The sequence below is a fragment of the Ornithodoros turicata genome, chromosome 4 (genome assembly GCF_037126465.1).
Source record: "Ornithodoros turicata isolate Travis chromosome 4, ASM3712646v1, whole genome shotgun sequence".
Taxonomy (NCBI): Eukaryota; Metazoa; Arthropoda; class Arachnida; order Ixodida; family Argasidae; genus Ornithodoros; species Ornithodoros turicata.
In genome coordinates, this window is record NC_088204.1 from 21,928,110 (window position 1) to 21,946,196 (window position 18,087).

An 18,087-nucleotide genomic window follows, 5' to 3' on the forward strand; every position below is an offset into this window, starting at 1 on the left:
TGCAGTGTGTGGTATGCACTGGCCATCTGCTGAATGAAGCGCTTCTAAGTTTATATATTTATCTGAACCTTGAAAATACTACTTTACTCCTTTGAACGCTTAAATGGTTACAATGATGGGTTGCTTTCAATGTGGAGAAACATCACACACTTGTCGGTCACACTCATTGTCCAGGTGTTGCAGATGCCTCCTAACTTGCTTTTTAAGTCTTCATAGAAGACACTGAATTCTTCGTTACTTGTTCTCTTCTGGTTCGTAGTGAAGTTTCTAGGGCTTCCTGAAGGGTCGTGTGTTTCATCCTGGTGCGTTTGGAGTTTGTTGATTCGTGACGAGCACACGTAGATGACATGTAGGCCGGGCCAAAATCTCACGAAACAGACACTAGATGCATGGAGAGTTGACCGGCAAGTTGCACAACGCTTGCATCAGCATGCATCGAGCCATACGGTGTGCAAGTGCGTCTCTGCGCATGAGAGGAGGCAGTGAGAGGGAAGAGGGAGGGTGCCGCCGTAGCCAATGGGGCTTCCCGAGTGGAGTAACCGGGAGAGGAGATATGCGCAGAACGCTCGGTTACTTGCAGAGGGTATTGGAGTCGGGATCAGGCTCGAGCAACTAGCGTTATGTCACACGCAGGGAGAGGGAAGCAAGAAGAGGCCTTGTGTTATCTAGGTGGTGTTGGTGAGAGCCGTGCCCAGCAGAATGAGAGGAGTGATACGGCGAGCGACTCCGAACTAGAGGTGTGCGCCGCCGCGCCGAAGCGCCGCCGCCGGAGGTCGGGACCTCGCCGTCGCCGCCGTACCAAAACTGTCGGCGCGCCGCCGCCGCCGCCGCCGATGTTGAAAAATCGGCGCGGCTGTGTAATGTGCCCATTTTGATCCACTTTCTATAAACGAATATCTTCCATACCTAATATTTTGTTTGTTTTTCTTTCATCTTAGGTTCCAGGCTTCATTTGTGGTGTTTTTAGCAGTAACAATTTCATCTCCTGATATGCTGTTTATGCTTTAGAGTTTTCGTTTTCCTGGAGGCACAACACCAGGAAAACTTGTCGTTCAATTCTTGCAGGTTGTTTGCCGGTCATCCACCAACACCATAGCACTGGTCATTATCCATATACAGGGTGTTTTGTTTTTTTATTCGTCACAAAATTTTTGTTTAAAGAATAGCGGAACGAAATAGATGCCGCTTTTGAGTTCATTAATTACCTCAAATTCATTAATTCTTTAATTAAGGGATTTCGCGTAAAAACGGGATAGCAGAACGGAAGATATTCATTGTTGAAAGCCATTCCATGTTTAAGAAATTCTTAAACGGGCACGTGTGTTGAAATGTCCGACGCTGAATGTCGCTATGCAAATGAGCCGAAACAAGAAGTACGCAATTTCCGAGCGCAGAAGTGACGCGAGCTTCGCCTTATCTGGGTTGGAAAGCGATCTATCTGGCCAACAGATTAGCACCTACACCAATCAGCTCGATCGCTCCGAAGCACTTGGTCGTCTCACGTGGATTGCCCTTTTAATTTCGCGAGACCTTAATTTTCGCGAATTTTGCGAATCGAGAAAATTCGAGGAACTCGAGGAGCGCGCGAAATTTAGTTGTTGCGAATATATCCCTACTCGATTCGCGAAAATTTAGGGCTGCGAAATTAAATGATTTTACAGCATTTATCCATGACAACTACAGCCTCTGCAAAAATACTGTTCAATGACGTGGTGGGTGCGCCTTATGTCATATTCTTTGCTTAACGTTCGCATTCTTCCGTTCGAGCCACTGGATCAGTGGACAGAGCTTTCACGCGTCGCCGTCCTGTGAACGTTCAGCACTCGCTATAACTGTTACGTGTATTTGCTATTAAAGGGATGGCTCGTCGTTCTGATTATCTAGCTATGTTGTTTTCTCCAGCGCCCAGTCGAAGTTCTTGGGCGACGACCTTCTTGAAGTGCTTTACTTCTCCTAATGTTCCTTGTGTGTTCGGTTTTCTTTCATAATACTATCCAGTGCTGACGCACTTGTTTGGTGCAAGGTACAGTAAATACTGCCACCGTCGCGGTGTCTATGAAGGAGAAAATACCCCCGCTCTGACGTGTTCGTGCGCCCCTTTGGACAAGAGAACATATTGACAGCCCACGGGGCGCACGCCGATATGACAGCATCGGCGTGACGCCGCTGACGCCGCCGCCGCCGGGCCTTCAACGTGCTCTACGCCGCCGCCGAAAAAAATGCCCACGGCGCACACCTCTACTCCGAACACATGAAGGAAGAAAAGAGAGCAAAAAAGAAATTGTACAAAACAACGATCGTGAAACATACCGCGATAAGGGTTCCCTACATCGCGTATGACGCTTTTCTGTGACGTTAAATGAGGGCGGAGATATCAACGTCGCTGACGCTGTTTCGCCGAACACTTCCGGTTTACAGTAGACTACAGCGGTCAAATACTTAGGTCCGTAGCGCGCGCTGCGATTACTTTTGCGCTTCATCAGTGCCTCGAGCACATCATGCGGACATCAGGCTTTAATATCGCAATTGCAACGTGCTCCTTAAAGTCAATAATTAAAAAGTTGATGAAAATATCTCTAGCTAATAAACCTCTACCCGAGAAACGTCATCATGACGTTGGTAGACACACCGAAACCAAAACAGATCGGAAGGGGAGAGCTGGGTTCCACGAATGGGCAATTGTTCGCTGCCTCCTATAGAAAGAAAACTAGGATCGAAGGTCGCGTCCCTTTCAGAGGCCATCGTAATCCCCTCAAGACCGTGGCTTTCGGGCGCGACCTTGTTCGCCACTAGCATTGAACGTAGTTCAACTCTACGAAACTCGTGGCGCTGTCGAACAATGACGTCATTTGTTTACAAACAGGTAGAGGTCTATTAGTCCCCTGGCTGAGAAAAAGTAGTTTCCCAAGGGGAAAAACAATGTCGGCACAAAGTCGGCCCAATGTACAGTGTCAGACTAAAAGTTGTCGGCCCGACCTACGTAAAAGTGACCGGGCCAAGGTCGGGGATTGACATTGGCCTGACGCGGCCTGACTTAATCTGCTGGAGGTTGGGTCAACGTATATGGCCAACCTAAACGTCATAGGGCCAAGGTAGTGCCAGCATAAAACCCAGATTGGTTGCAGCTTGGGGTCTCCCTGGCTTCACCTTAGCCAGCAATCTCTTTTTATTGATGGGCCGACCATGGGCCCCACAGTAAAGGAGCAGTAGGCCCGACGTTGCATGGACGTCATTCATACCCAATTGTCTCGCGGCGCAGGATAACGATTTATCATTCTTTATTTGTTGCTCCTGTTTCTCACAACGGAGAGTGAGCACGCCGTTTTAAAGGACATAAATTTCCCACAATGGACATGGCATTTCAAAGTGCCAAAAAGTAGAGAGAGAAGGAGAATAATAAAAGCTCGCAATATGCCCGAAACCACTAGAATCACACAGCTAACAAAGAAAAGCAATTGCGTTTCTCGTATTGCCAACTCTAGGATGGGACAAGCGCAAGCATTTCTTTCCTGAAGAAGAACAGATACAATACTACATAGATTGTCTCGTGAGCTTCCACAAATTTGATGGTCCTGAGTCAAAATGAAGGGTGAGGTGTCTAAGTTTAAGTCGACGCGCACACAAACAACACTGAAATGAGGAATTGCTTGTCGTATTAACTCACCATGAAGATAACGTCTCTGTTTCTTACTGCTTTTGGTTTGAGACAATCACTTGGCCAATCAAAAGTTGAACTTATGGAGTGCTACATCATTCCGCGTTTCCCACTCCCCAAGGAAACATACCGAGATTGGACAAAGCTTGGCAAGAGTTTGGCTGGCCAACCTAGCCGTGTCTGGCAAGTGCTTGGCCAGCGAGCTCGTTCTTGGTATAGATCTGCCCCCTGGCCGACGGCTTGGAGAATCTCGCTCTGCCTATCATGCCTGTCATCCGACTTTTTGTCAAAGCGTCTTTTCTTTCTTGTTTTTTGTTTCGAGTAGTAGCTGCATTGTTTTCGGGTTTGTTTGCAGTGCAGGGCCGACATTGGCCCGCCTATATTATGCGAAACTCGCAGTAGTCCGCCCGCAAATCGCCGCACAACATCGTTCGCCAACAACTGTGAACGACATCATACTGACGGTGGTCCAAGGTGCAGTGGCCGACTAAGTCGCATGCCGATCACAAACCGACCACTGGCCGATGGTTGGCAGTCGGCACTTTCCACTTGGGTAGAGAACAGGACACGGTTTAAATCTCGTGATATGTATTGCTACTACCGAAAAAAGAGCGACTGTGCGTTCTTTTCGGTGAATCTCTTCGCGATGACCACCCGATGTTGGCCAGACGATGCATGCCAAGGCTCTAACAACACGTCAGCAAGGTGCCAGGGCGTGCTGTGGGGCCAGCGTCTCTCTAGTGCGCTACTCTGTTGGTGACATTAGACCATGTTTGTCTCAAGCATTCTCGGCCAATGAAGTCGTTTGCCGACCGACTGTCGATGGCCGGCCGATCATCGGTAGTCGGCAAATTCCCGTTGGGTTCCTAGTAGCAGCCCCGTCGAGTAATCCAATGACAAAAGTAAAAGTGTCCTAAAGCAACTCCCCTTTTTTAGAAAATTTGTTGCAGGTAAAAAGAAACACCTTGTATACGCACTGATGTTCAAAAGCGCGCTGGCCACCGCCAGATGTAGAGCATCGCTCTACTCCGCGCACGGCGGCTGATGTAGTCGCGCCAGAGTCGCGCGTTCCCGCCGCGCCGCTCTTCGGCGAGTTTTGTCGAACTATGAACTCACCGGCGGAGGCTCGCTGTGCGCTGCGCGTCGTTACGCCCCGCTCCGTCGTACTCTAAACCAGTGTTTCCCAAAGTGTGGTCCGCGGACCCCTGGGGGTCCGCGAGAGTGTCCGTGGGGGTCCGCGACCGTCTCTCATATTTCAGTGAGGATTTTCGTCCCCGCAAACACGCGCTCGTACATGCTGCCCGATTTCCAAACACCCAGAACTTCCAAAATTGCTACAAGCATGCTTAAACGGCTAGCTTCTAATTTCTGATAGAAAAGTCCTGCAATGCACGTTTGTCCGCGTCATACACATACAAACAAGAAGAAGAAACCGGACCGGAATCGCTTCTGAAGCTGTATCGAAAGCACGCAGCAGCTGACGAGGTTGCTGGTTATGCACTGGCTGTGACGGTGTGTGTTTGCAGGTGCAGATGGGGGTGGGGGTGGGGGTGGGGGGGCGTGAATTGGTTCTCATCGCTTACGGGGGTCCGTCACCGCCAAAAGTTTGGGAAACACTGCTCTAAACCAGCCTTCACTCGTCGACGTGACGTAATAATTAAGAGTCAGCCAATCAGGATCGTGCAACGGCGGTAGCCAATCACGAACGTGCTTTCAGCGGTCGTAGCCATGGAGACGAACAACCGTCGTCTGCGAGTAGTGGTTGAACGTCCCCGCGTACTAAACGGGAAAACTTCAAAATAAAGTGCAAAACGGTTCCATATCTTCCTCAAGACTGGTTTTCTGGAAGGGGTGTCGCACTTTTTGTCTGCAGATTCAGGTCTACAGGTTCCAAGTTAGCTGCAATTATTTGTGAGTTCTTGAATTCGCAAAACGGCGAATCGCAGTAGCAGACGAATTCTGACATTATATGTCCACGTAACGAAGGAGGGAGAGGAGGCAGTAAGCGGGCCATCTGTATCTAGGTGGCGTTGGTTGCGCGGGCTATAGCCGCGGGTGCCGCAAGGTGCGGGTAAGAATTTTGGAACCCGCGCTTCTTCTCATATTCTGTGTAGAACCTGTATGATGCATTCACTAGCTTTGGTTGACCCCCTTAATATTGATAATAGACACTGATTCGCTGTGGGATTTGTATCTTATTGCTCATGTACGTGCGCCTTGAACTCCGTGTCGTACAAGGAGGTCAGCCGAGATAAAGTTATAGACCTAGATCCGTATCGGGACCACTAAGGTTTTTAAGAAAATAAAGTGAACTAAAAAAAATTTCCTGAACAAAGCAACGACGAAAATGAAACAAGAATGAACGTCGTATGTGTGAAACATACGAAAATTAACTTTTATCGACAGCTTCTACAAGACGATCAGCTGCGTTGCCTACTGGCGGCAATCTGCTGCCATCAACGCCTAAAGCAAGCGCGGAGGAAGAGAAGCTTTACCAACACCACCCAGATAGAGAAAGCCTGCTCACTCGTCGCCATGACGTAACAATTAAGAGTCAGCCAATGAGGATCGTGTTTTCAACTGCCACAGCCAATCACGAACGTGCTTTCAGCAGTCGTGGCCATGAAGACGAACCACCGTCGTCTGGGGGTTGTGATTGAACGTTCCCGCGTACTACACGGGAAAACTTAGAAATAGAGCGCAAAAAGGTCTCAATCTTTCTCAAAACTGATTTTCTGGAAAGCGTCTTGCACTTTTTGTCTAAATATTTAGGTCTGCAGGTTCCAGGTGAGCTATAATCATTTGCGGGGTCTTGAATTCGCAGAACGATGAATCGCAGTAGCAGGTGAATTCCGACTCTTAATCGAAGGAGGGAGAGGAGGCAATGAGCAGGCCTTCTGTATCTAGGTGGCGTTGGCTTTGCCTTCCCCTCCCCGCTTCTCTAGGTACCTTTTACAAGATTGCGGCCTCCACATCCGTTAGGCTTAGCAAGGCTGTGTGTCTGCCGCGGCAGAAGTGCTTATGGTGTCATGCAAATGTAAAATGGTTCTGGACCACGCAGTCTGATAATTATATTTTTCGGCCATATATGTGTGACCCCTATTAGATGTTCTGCGATGTTTAACTTTTAAACGCTTTCACTAATTTTTAAAGCTTAATGGGCGCGATACAGAACTGCGCCTCATATTAGTGGTCATGGCACACAGTTTCGCACTAGACGAACATAAGGCAATCTACGATTGAACAACAGCAGAAAGTCATCCGATGCCTCCATGGCATCCATGGCTTCTGATAACTGCGGGAAGTACTTTGATAACTGACCGCCAGCGAACCCCTGCCGATGTCGACGCTGCAAAATGAAAACTTCTTTTCTGCAGTGTGTCGTTAGATGATCCGCACATGCTTGTTACGAGAGGAACGGCAGCGTAGTTTTCGAAAGGGTTTTACACATAGGTGGAGTTTTTCGGCAGTACAAAGGTAAGCAGTTATCAAAGAAGGAACCATCCTGTAAATCCTGATCGACACACACACATACACAAAGTGTTTCAAGACGAATTCGATTGAACAGATTCCATCCATCTTATCTTATCCTGGAAAGGCCTCTCTTCCTAGGAATCCAAGGAAGGAACGTATCTCGGTTTGCGAAAATCCACCGAAAAGTAGGTCGCGCGAGGAACAAGCTTTCAAAGTAGGGGCCGGAAATACAAGCCGTTCAACAAAAATTTCCACCGGCAGGCGTCTCGTCAAGCAATGGTAAGACCATCGGTGATAAGATAACCATACGTGTGTCACAACGCGGTCTGTACGAGTCTGTTTCCAATTGCTCTTTGCTCTAGTCGATAACTTGGGTGAGGAAAACCCCCGCATGCCCTGCAGAGACGTTGGGCGCCAATGCTAGCTCCCTCTAGAGCGAGGACACCCGCGCCGTCTGCTACGGAGTCCGCCATTTCAGCTCCCAAGCGCACCCTGCGCTGTATCACGGCCACTTGCGCGCGTCGTGGCTGTATTGACAAAGCTAGATAGGTGCGCTCCACCTACACGCCTAAAAAAAAAGAAAGGTGAACAGCGACTCCTTTTTGGGGAGTACACCCTTGCCACATATATCACTCCCTTTGGAGTGTACAATTACTCTCCAGTAGGGAGTTAAAGGGTCTCTTCACGGGGAGCGTTCTTTTCGACGGGGCAAAGAGACTATTTTTGCCGTTCTTTATTTGCAATAATTTGCACGCCCCTGCATACGAAGCGCTTTTTCAATGAGACGCGTGCACGGAAGAACACAGTAACGTAGGTACAATTACATATTTTTCTAATAAAGGCGCATCAGTAATCCATACTCAAGTACTAACACACACAAAGCAATTCTAAAGAAACATGACTCACCATGTTTGCATTGCTACCAAAACTCCCCTTGCCCGTCGTCTTATGTTCTATGCAGCGTGTGTTCTGATTCTTTCTTATCTTCAAAGGCAACAGGGGGTGAGGATGATAGCGCGGAAGCGGAATGTGTATCGTTGACTAGCATGTGCAACACACTCCCTGATATATGTGGCAAGGAAAAGGAGTTAAGTACACCCATTATTTTTAAGAGTGTACAACCTGTCTCGCAAGTGCGGCGCAAGCCTGTTATCAATTATTAACATACTCATTGAAGCATTTTTTTCCGCAACAACAATAGCACTCCGCGTTTTTTTGTCCCATCCTCCACCTCTCAATAAATGACAACGCTAGCACACAGCAGTCAGCTTGTGTGGGACAAAAAAAAAAAAAAAAGAAGAAGAAAAAAAAAAGCCCACGTTATTTTTGGTTCACCTAAAGCCGCGTATGATTCTTGGAGGAAGGAGTGATCCAAGGAGTGAGTCAGCCACACTAACTTTGGGCCATCATATGCGTGAGGAGACGTAAAACTCGGCCGTTCCAACAGTACATGCGAACATACCTCGGCAAAGCTTACTCATGAGCATTCTCACTGAATGTGGCAAATGAGGGAGAAGTGGGTAGCATGAGCGAACAATGTAGGAGCTCGCCGGGGGATGAGCGTGCGGATGTTTCGTTGGATGTACTTTTCTTTCTCAGTGACAACGGGCAGGATGAGCTCCGCAAGGCGGACAGAAAAGTGAGCTTTGCACGCGTTATTTTTATGAAGAAATCTATGATTTGGTTAAGAAGCGTTGAACACGTCAGATCGTAAAACTCAGGTCATATATAGGTCACATCGTAGGTTTCCTCAGAAGGACAACAGACCAGTGATAGGGAGTTCTTGAAGCCACCGAGCACTACTTTAAATACATTTCAAAGTGCGTACTTGGTACTGTACTTTCTCAGTACTTCCCTCCAGTACTTCCCAATTAACTACTCAAGCACCCAACTGAAAATGCAAATACAAAAAACTGAAAATATCAGTATGTAACTGCTGTGTCTGGATGCAGTATTTTTGAAGAAGATAACTGTTCTCTGGGGTAGCTGGGCTTCAGAACTAGCACTTGCTAAAAAGAAATCCGTCAATACCAATCAAAATATTTCTTTATCGAATTTTCACAGCACCAAATGTTGTAAACTACTTGAGTACCTTTGAAGTACTTTCCCCAGAACTTTGTATGTATTTCACCTGGAGTACATTGAAACATAGCACTTTGGACTGTACCTTCAGGTACCAATGATTCCGGGTACTTTGTACTTAACTTTTAAGTAAATTTAGGGGTACTTGCCCATCACTGACTGCAACAGACACATCCCAAACGAAATGCATGGACCAATGAGTGGCTTTTTCAAAATGATTCGTACAGAGATTTATTGAGGCAGTTTTGTGGGATTTTTTTTTTCAGGTCTGACTATCATTACACTTTGCGCAATCGTCCATTCCTTCGTTGTATTCTTCAACCTGTAAGGTCATCTCGAAAATATCCAAGTTTGAACGTATCATTCGTGAGCAGTTCTTGAGGACTTTCATTCCGTCCTCGTTGGGCCCTGAAAGGAAACACCACTTACTGATCCCCTCCTTAAACCACCAACCGCCTTTCTTACGAATAACGATATGAGCCGAGAGAGCGATCTTGTCCATGGAGAGTGCCCATATGCGCAAGTTGTGCACTTGGTGGACCCCATCTTGCTGGGCCAGGAGCTGAAGAACGGTCCTGAAGTCGATGCTATTGGGCTTTCCTTCCATCAGCACCGTTAGGGCTTCGCGCAGAATGGCCAACGTTGTAAGAAGCACCAGAACGGAGAACAAGAAGGTGCAGAGTGGATCTGCTATGCGGTACTCTGGCTGCATGGAAGAGCGACGTCTGATTCACCACGTATATACTAGAGAACCTTGCCTTACCTTGAAAAATATTATGAGCGCAGCTACAAAGACACCCAAGCTCTGCAGGAAGTCTCCAATGACATGAATCATAGCTGCTCTAACGTTCAGGTTTCGGTTCCCCCGCGACGCATCGTTCGGGGTGTCGTGGGAATGACCGTGTGACACCCCATGCAGACCGATACCCATACTGCAACGTAATCAAGCGTGGGATCAAGAGGGCCAGTAGTTCTTGCACTCACATGATGTTGACGACTATCCCCAGACCCGCCGTGATGAGCATGATGGTGGCATCGATGTCGTAATCATCGTTAATGATCCGTTGCACGGCCATAAAGACCAGGACCCCGGTGACTACCCAGATCAGCAACACTGAGGTCACAGCCCCTATCACCTCTGCCAAATATGTCAGTTAGTTGTATGGCCTTCTCGTTTGAGGTACTAGTACCTGCTCTGTACCATCCAAAGCTCATCCCTTTTGTGGCAGGTCTCGTAGCCAACCAGAGGGAGAAGAGAGATATCATGAAACTTGCAAAATCTGTTAGAAGGTGGGCTGCATCCGTGGCGATCGCCAAACTGTTGGCCAGCAGGCCACCTGAAATACGTTTCCGTTCTCACTTCCTCCCGAGACTCAAACGCAGCTCACCAACTACTTCGACTATCATGAAGAGGAGACAGAGCACACTGGCGAAGATGAGTTTCTTTCGTGCCAAGGTGTCCACTTCATCTTCCGACGGTGGATGGCAGTGCTAGGAGACAAGAGCAAGCTTTCACGTACAAATACGCATGAAAAGAGAACACACACCTGCGAAGAACCGCTGCACTGCATGGCCAGCGAAGGAATGAAACACTACACTGGAACGCGATACCTCGGCGGAATGCGGCCGCCATTTGTGTTCCTCACCTCATAAGCTGAATTTCGTCTTCTCGGTGGCTGCTCTGCTTCGGGGTCGGCAGAGCGATAGACGATGGAGGAACCCGCTGCAACGAAGGACTCATAGCGGCCGCTGCCGGGTGACTTCCTGCGTGGATAACCCATCAGCCAATTCGGAACTACTACTTTCCACATGGAATACTCACAGAAGTGGGGTATCTTCCATTGCACGAAGATGACCCAGCCACAATGTTGCCTTTTTTGTCCTCAGAAGCTGCCGTCCTTTGAAAATTGACATAGAGCTCTCGAAAATTGGCATAAAAAATTCGGGTAGATCTGACGCGTTAGAGGTTAGATTACAGTGGTGACCTGTTATACTCTGGTCGCTTTACACAAAATTGACTTGTTTATCGAATACATTTGGTGATGATGATGATGATGATGATGATTTTAATGGCGCGCAATCAACTAAGGCTACAGTCGCCTTGGTGAAACAAACAAACAATGGTGAAAATTGTCATTAGTTAAAAGTTAGGCGATTATGCTAAAAACAATATACTTAGCAAATTGAGGTATAAACAATAACATGATATGGTTCTTTTAATATTTTTTATAATTGGGGGTTTACGTCGCGAGACAACGATCATGAGCGACGCCACAGCGGTCGGTCTGTGGATTGCTTTTACCCACCTGAGGGCATTTAACGTGCGATGAAAGCTCATCACACGGCACCCCGTATTTAACGTCCCTCGCGGAAGACGGCTTGTCTAAGCAACTTTTACTCTGCCACCAAGTTGCTGGCGTCCTTGGCCGGGCATGATATGGTAATAAACATGCATATTAAACTACGTAGCAGATAGATCGTCTCTCCGAAAGTAATGGACGTTTAATAACGGCAACACGGGATGATCACCCAGTAGTAGGGCTGGGTGAAGCGGTAAACTGTACCGATGAGAGTTGTTCCCCACAGTGTACGAATACATTTATCAGTGCCGTGGAAACAGTATTCGAATTTTTCGAATACCCGGGCTAATAATTGTGTTTTAAATTCGGTTTCCTAATTGAACGTACTAAATTCTATATTCAAATCCAATCGATGTGACTTCCAAACTGAATATATTCGAATAGTTCCGAGGATGCACACGTACTGCCGAAAACGGCGCAAGAGAGGGCATGAAACACGACGAGCGCTACTTGATATTCTGATTCGTACGTAGATATTGCGTATACATGCTGAATATGTATCCGATCCCCGTTACACAGCTGTTTGCTCCGTATTCGTCTCGGTTTTAAAATGACTACATGCACAGGCCTAACTATTCTGATCTTCCATAAAAGAAGCCACACTTACCTCGAGACGCCTTCGATGTGCCTCAGGTGCACGCGGCACCCAACGTAAATAAGGTGCGCGCTGCTTGCAAGCGTCTTATCTTGTCCGCAAGTTTATCACTGACCTTCATTGAACGTTTCGAACGCCTACAAAATGCCGCGATGGATTTCCCTCGTCGGCGGGATAGACAAATGTAGGAGTCATTCTATGGTCATTGCACGCCAAATAATCCCGCTCGCGACCCCCGGCGATTCAGCTCCTCAAAATTATCATGGATACCCCGCGCTATCGGTGAGCATTTCCCGAAGTCCTACTGAAGAATATTGAAGCGCTCCCGATCTACGCGGGGTCCAAAGTTTTCGAGGAACACGAAAACTGAGCTACGAAGGATGGATTCCAGAGGGCGGACTTCTCCGTCTGGGAAGAGGTTTGTGGTACAGTATCAGGAACTGAGGTTCGAACGATGTGTCAAAAGCCATTTCTTAGCTCTCTTTTTTGTTTCTCGTGCATCAAAGGAGCCCAAGATACGGCGCTATTTCTTACATGTTTACGATTTTGTAAAACAGACTTTGCAGACAAGGAGGAATGGTCGAAAAGTTTTAGCGTTGCGGCGACACCGAACAACAAATTGTTGTCATGTTGCTTGTTCCTCAGTCTCGGAGTTTTTCTTCCATCGTGTATACGTCCATCTTTCGTACGTCTTACAACTTCTTGCACCAGCGTGTCAACACACGACGGGAAGCTTATTCCGCCTGGAAGAGAGAGAGAGAGAGAGAAAGAGAAACAGCTGTGTGCAAATCATTTCTGAAAACTTGAAGAAGGAAGTGATTCATGAGGATGACGCGAACCCAGTGGCATTTCAGTAGTGGATACCGGGGATGTCATGGTCTGACGAAACAACTATGCTTCCGTGCCTAGGAGGAGGAGGGGGGGGGGAGGAGTGTCGTTGGGAGGAATCCGAGAGGTCTGCCTGCCTGATTAGGCGGCATGTTTCTCGGGAAGGGAAAGGTGGTGGAGAGGAGGAGAGGAAAGGGTGAAGTGGAAGACCGAGCGGAATCCGCTCGGGGGGAGGATAGCTGCGTCCATGGGCCGACTTCAGGGGAACTGTGGCGGCATACGCCTATTACACATCTGAGGGAAACCCAGGAAAAACCCCAGACGGCACAGCCGGCCCGCGGATTCGAACCGCGGACCTCCCAGTCTCCAAGCGCACGCGTTACCGCTGCGCCACCGGAGCTGGTCCCGTGCCTAGTATATTTCAGAGCACGGGCATTTCGGTGTTCTCTCTTTCCGACAAAAGTGATGTGGAAGAACCTCTCGCGCCCTGCAATTGGGGGCATATACTCTGTTTTGTTCTTTCCCCTTGTAGCTACCGTGTAGCTACAGGTCCGGTCAAAAGTTTACGGAACACGCGAGCGGTGTATTTTCTCCTCGGTGCGACGCCATAGCGGCAAGCGGAAGCGGGCCTGTTCACTGGTTCAGAGGGGGGGGGGGGGGGGGAGTAGAGCGCTGGGTACGACACACCGCTGTAGTTTCGGTATGGCTTGAATTGGTGTCTTGGTGTCGCTGCCGGCGCACTCCTCCCAGAGCCAAACGGCTCTGACTCCTCCTAGGGAGCCTCCATGGGTTGCTGCGGCTTCTCCGCTTTTCAGGGGGGAGACACCCTATAACCGTGCCAACGCCGCCTTTCCTCCTCGCCCTCGCGCGGAGCATTTTGACTCCCAACTTGCTACACGATGCCCATTGCCTGCTGTGCATTTTGCGCGTTCGAGCGGCCATCCGCCACATGTACACGCAAGTGATTGCATTTCTTCTGTATCTTAGCGACGTTGTCTGTTTTGGGAACAAATATCGCAACTCATCCCTCCGGAATTTTAAATCCAGCGTGCAACAAGCGTGTCGGAACTGCCTCTATTACTGCTGAAATCGGTCGTTCCACGAGTCATTTTCTCGGGTAATACCAGTGTTCCGTCCCATTTTTTCTGCGTGTACCACGTTCGGGTCACAGTTCTTTTGCATTGCACTTTACGCATGACAGTGCTCCTTCTTTCTTTTCTCTATTTCTTTGAGAACCACTGCTAAGGTTCAGTTCATCTCCGTATTGTTGGTATGAGTACATATTCTAGCCACCATAGTATGAGGTCGTTTGGTCTGTCGGCTCAAGAGCTAGGTCGCGAACCAGCGTTCGCTCTTGTTTGAGCAGTTCCTATTTGATTGAGCAAATACATTCGGTTGGCGGACGAAGACCAGCGTGCGTGGAGATCTGCAACGCGCGCTGCTCGCATGATACGTCGTGCAGCACAATGCCAGGGTGCTGTGTGCCGAAGTGTGCCAATCACTGTCGGAAAGGTGCGCGTTTGTTTCGCTTCCCAGCACCAGAAAAGCGGAAAGAGGTTTGGCTCGCGCAAGTAAAGCGAGCAGAATGGGAACCAACAAGGACCTTATGGTTAGTTATGTTAAATTAAATTAAATTACGTCAAATCTCCGGAAAGCCACAACAAGCTCATTGAGCTTCGTGAACACGTACGTGGTGCAATGAATCTTCGGGCAGCGTGCAGCGTACAATGTGAAGAGGCATTCAGGGCGATATCTGCTTCGAAACGCATTTATGCGATGCACTCACCTTTCAAGACTGTGTCGACTTTTATTCATAATAACGTGGTCAATAATTTTCCAGCTTGTGACCAACACAAAGAAGAACTATATCATGTGATCGTGGACAAATTTGTACAACTGCGATTGAGGGTGCACTTGCGACAAAAGCATGTCGATAAAACATCGTTTTCAAGCAAAACGGCACCAGTGCGACCTACCTTTCCATTTTTTCTTTCTATTTCTATTCTATTCTATTGAATGAGATGTTGTAATAAAATCTGCTTGCAATTAACATATTTCTGTTGTCTATACACATTCCCATGTTTACTGTTGTAAATCGTTGGTCGAGACACGACTGCGTGTGCAGGTGCAGTGATGTGTTTAGACAAACGTTACAAAGCATTAACAACATATTTTACAACCCATGACCAGCTGTACTAGCATATATGACAGTTTTGCCACGCCAATATCCTTCATTCCGCTTTTACCCTCTTCCTGTCGCGAAAAATCGAGACAAACGCAACCCCGCCGCTGACGCCTGATGCGATGTGGGGGTCAAGATGGCGGCGCTCGTAGCAGACGACGGAGTTGTCGCCTCCGTGAAAAGGGGACGCACATGGAGGCTCCCTAACTCCTCTGAACGAGTGAACAAGCCTGCTTCCGCTTGCCGCTAGAGCGTCGCACCGAGGAGAAAATACACCGCTCGCGTGTTCCGTAAACCCTTGTCGGGACCTACTATGGCTCGCCACTTCTAACCAGACTTGTGCCCGTTACTCGAAAAAAGTAATTGATTACCGTTACCGTTACTTCTGTGGAAAAAGTAATTGATTGCCATTACCAATTACTCGACTTCGAATGTAATTGAGTAACGAGTACAAAAGTAACGCGTTACTTCGGTCGTTACTCTGCATTCACGCAAATTATAACCGTCTTTGTGTGCCTCAGAAAAAAAAAAAGGTTCAACAGCGGAACAGCTGAAATAACAAAACAAACAAAAACACGTAGGACAAGTAGATCTGACTGTACGCCCGGGAAGACGTTGACCCGATTGTGGAAGAGCATTGCGTGGAACTTCCCCATGACTCACTAAACCTCCAAAGCTTTAGGTACCATCACACTGGTGTAGGAAGAGATTAGGGAGAGAGACTCTGAAGTTCCAGAGCGTTATTACAGTGACCTCCGCGTGCTGTAGTAGAACAGCCAAAACAAAGGCTGATGGCACCAGGGGCTCGACTTGGGGCAGAACATCTTAAAGATAATCTAATCTCTGCCGGTAAAGTAATCAATTACTGAGTAATCGATTACTCAGAAAAGTAATTGATTACTGGAAAAATTACTTTGACACTAAAGTAACTGATTACTCGAAAAATTACTCAAAAAGGTAATTGATTACAAGTAACGCAATTACTAGTAACGCGTTACGCACAAGTCTGCTTCTAACCAATCTTGGCAGTCTCCCGTTACCGTGGTCTCGCCCTGACAAGCGCTCGACTGGCGGACCATGAGGGAAACATTATTGGACTCGTCGAGGGGTGTTCCGGTTTTCGGTCCCATGATTTGTCTACACGTGCACGAAAAGCGTCTCACACGCGCAAAAAAGAAGACTAAAGCTAGGACATTTCTGAATGACAGCTCTGTGCCACCCCTGTATCAGCGCTTATCTTAGAAAACGCTACGACTAATCGTGTTGCCAAATATTTCGTCAAACTTCGATGATTAAATTAATTTGTCACTTCAGGCTGCTAGAAAATACTGATTTCGCTCTGTGATTGCAAGGAGCTGATTTTTTAAAAATTCCACGTTAGCGCTGCTAAGCAACTGTGACCTTGAGCGGTGAGACGTGTGACAGTAAAGACAGGGTAGCAGGAAGGAGTGGGGAGTGTTAGTATGCGTCCTGGGCCGACGTCAGGTGGAACTGTACCGACATTCCTCTGGAAAATCTGCCGGAAAACCCAGGGAAAACCTAGGGCAGCGCAGCCAGTGCGGGCCGTGATCCGGTCCCGCGTCACCTTCCAGTCTCGGCATGGAAAGTGGTCATCCTAACCAGTATGCCACGAGAGCTGGTCAACGGGTTGTTGAGTGAGCCTGAAAGGCGTGCATGCTATCAACTTTTCTATCTTTGTTCGATTTGTAAAAAAAAAATCCATGACTTAAAGCGTCATGGTTTTACTTTGTTGTGTTTTTATTGTCGTGCAGCACTGCGGGATTTTTAACAAATCGGATAAAAGTTGTCCACTCCCATCAGCTATCAACAAACGTTACGCAGCAAAATGCGAAATAATCAAACAGGCTTCCTTTCTCTCTTTCCCCCCTTTCTGATTGGCTTTTTTTTTTCAGCCCTTAAAGTTAAACCGCACAGAGGCGACCGCCTTTCGTTACTCGTTCAGCAACAAATAGTTTGAAGAGTGTGGCCAGAGTCCAGAAAAAGAGGGAGGAAATATGTTTAATAGAAAGAAAACGAAAGAGGAAATGTCAGCCAGGCTGATGCCGGCTTGCTATAAAAAAAGAAAAGAAAAGAAACTCAACATAAACATAGAAAAGACAAAGAAGAAGAGAAGGAAGGGGGGAAAGGTAAAAAAGAAGCGCAGCACAGGCACGACATGGCGCCAGGTCAGACGGCGGACGCAAGGCCCGAATCTTGGAGGAAGCGGAGCAGGGCTGTGGTGACTGACCCACCGGATAGGACGAGGAACGGGACCAAGGAGGGCGGTCATAGACATTGTGTTGCAGCCAAGCGGCGTTAGACGGCGACGGTGGGCTTTCCGTTGGGGAAGGTGCTGCTGGCAGTGCAGAAGATAATTGAGAAATATCGACTACCTCGCCACAGCAAGAACACCAGGGAGAGCTGGATTGGCCCATTTTGTATAGAAGCAATGAGGTGCGCGCAACGTTGAGACGGAATAGGTGCTGAAGATATTCCTCGTGGCGACCTCAGTGGCACGCAATGATGAAGGCAACTGATGGGTCGATGGACTGCATGTGACTGCTGTAGGAGGGAGCCTCAGATCTGAACTCTTGCGCACGGGCACGGGAGGAATAGATGACGAGCCGAAACTGTAGGGGGTATGCAGAGGTGCAGTGGCAGGAGTGGCAGCTGTGGCGGTGCGTCTTGCAGCTACGTCTGCGCGTGTGTTACCAGTTAGGCCCACGTGACCGGGCTCCCATTGGAGAAAAAAAAAAGAAAACATGATAATTGGCGTGGAACCTGTTGTACTGTTTGCGACACGGTTGGGGGGGGGGGGTTGAAATCAGCGCCCCGTGGTTTAAACAATCTCAAATCTCCAGGTGTTGCAAGATAATTTAGTTTGCGTAAGAAACGCATGCAGCACATGGCC

General features: G+C 48.1%; 1 protein-coding gene across 2 annotated transcripts; it reads right to left on the bottom strand.

The window, feature by feature from the left end:
* Positions 1–9,412: 9,412 nt before the first annotated feature.
* Positions 9,413–12,345, bottom strand: LOC135392797 (proton-coupled zinc antiporter SLC30A2-like). Of its 2 annotated transcripts, XM_064623514.1 has the most exons (9): positions 12,179–12,345; positions 11,034–11,109; positions 10,858–10,975; positions 10,600–10,702; positions 10,402–10,548; positions 10,196–10,349; positions 9,975–10,143; positions 9,677–9,917; positions 9,413–9,619 (listed from the first exon to the last, which is right to left on the bottom strand). In XM_064623514.1, exons 2-9 carry the CDS (start codon positions 11,051–11,053, stop codon positions 9,474–9,476), a joined length of 1,098 nt encoding a protein of 365 aa, XP_064479584.1. In that variant the 5' UTR covers positions 11,054–11,109; positions 12,179–12,345; the 3' UTR covers positions 9,413–9,473. The 2 variants fall into 2 exon arrangements, with proteins under 2 accessions (XP_064479584.1, XP_064479585.1); XM_064623515.1 differs by lacking the exons at positions 10,858–10,975; positions 11,034–11,109; positions 12,179–12,345 and adding an exon at positions 10,759–10,802.
* Between the last annotated feature and the right edge of the window lie 5,742 nt (positions 12,346–18,087).

Bases quoted from the DNA above. Each gene is read 5' to 3' on its own strand.
- LOC135392797 (XM_064623514.1), bottom strand. From the start codon at position 11,053: ATGGAAGATACCCCACTTCT. The intron at 10,549-10,599 runs GTGAGCTGCGTT...AACGTATTTCAG, and splicing joins CATGATAGTCGAAGTAGTTG to GTGGCCTGCTGGCCAACAGT. The intron at 10,144-10,195 runs GTGAGTGCAAGA...ATTACGTTGCAG, and splicing joins GGGATAGTCGTCAACATCAT to TATGGGTATCGGTCTGCATG.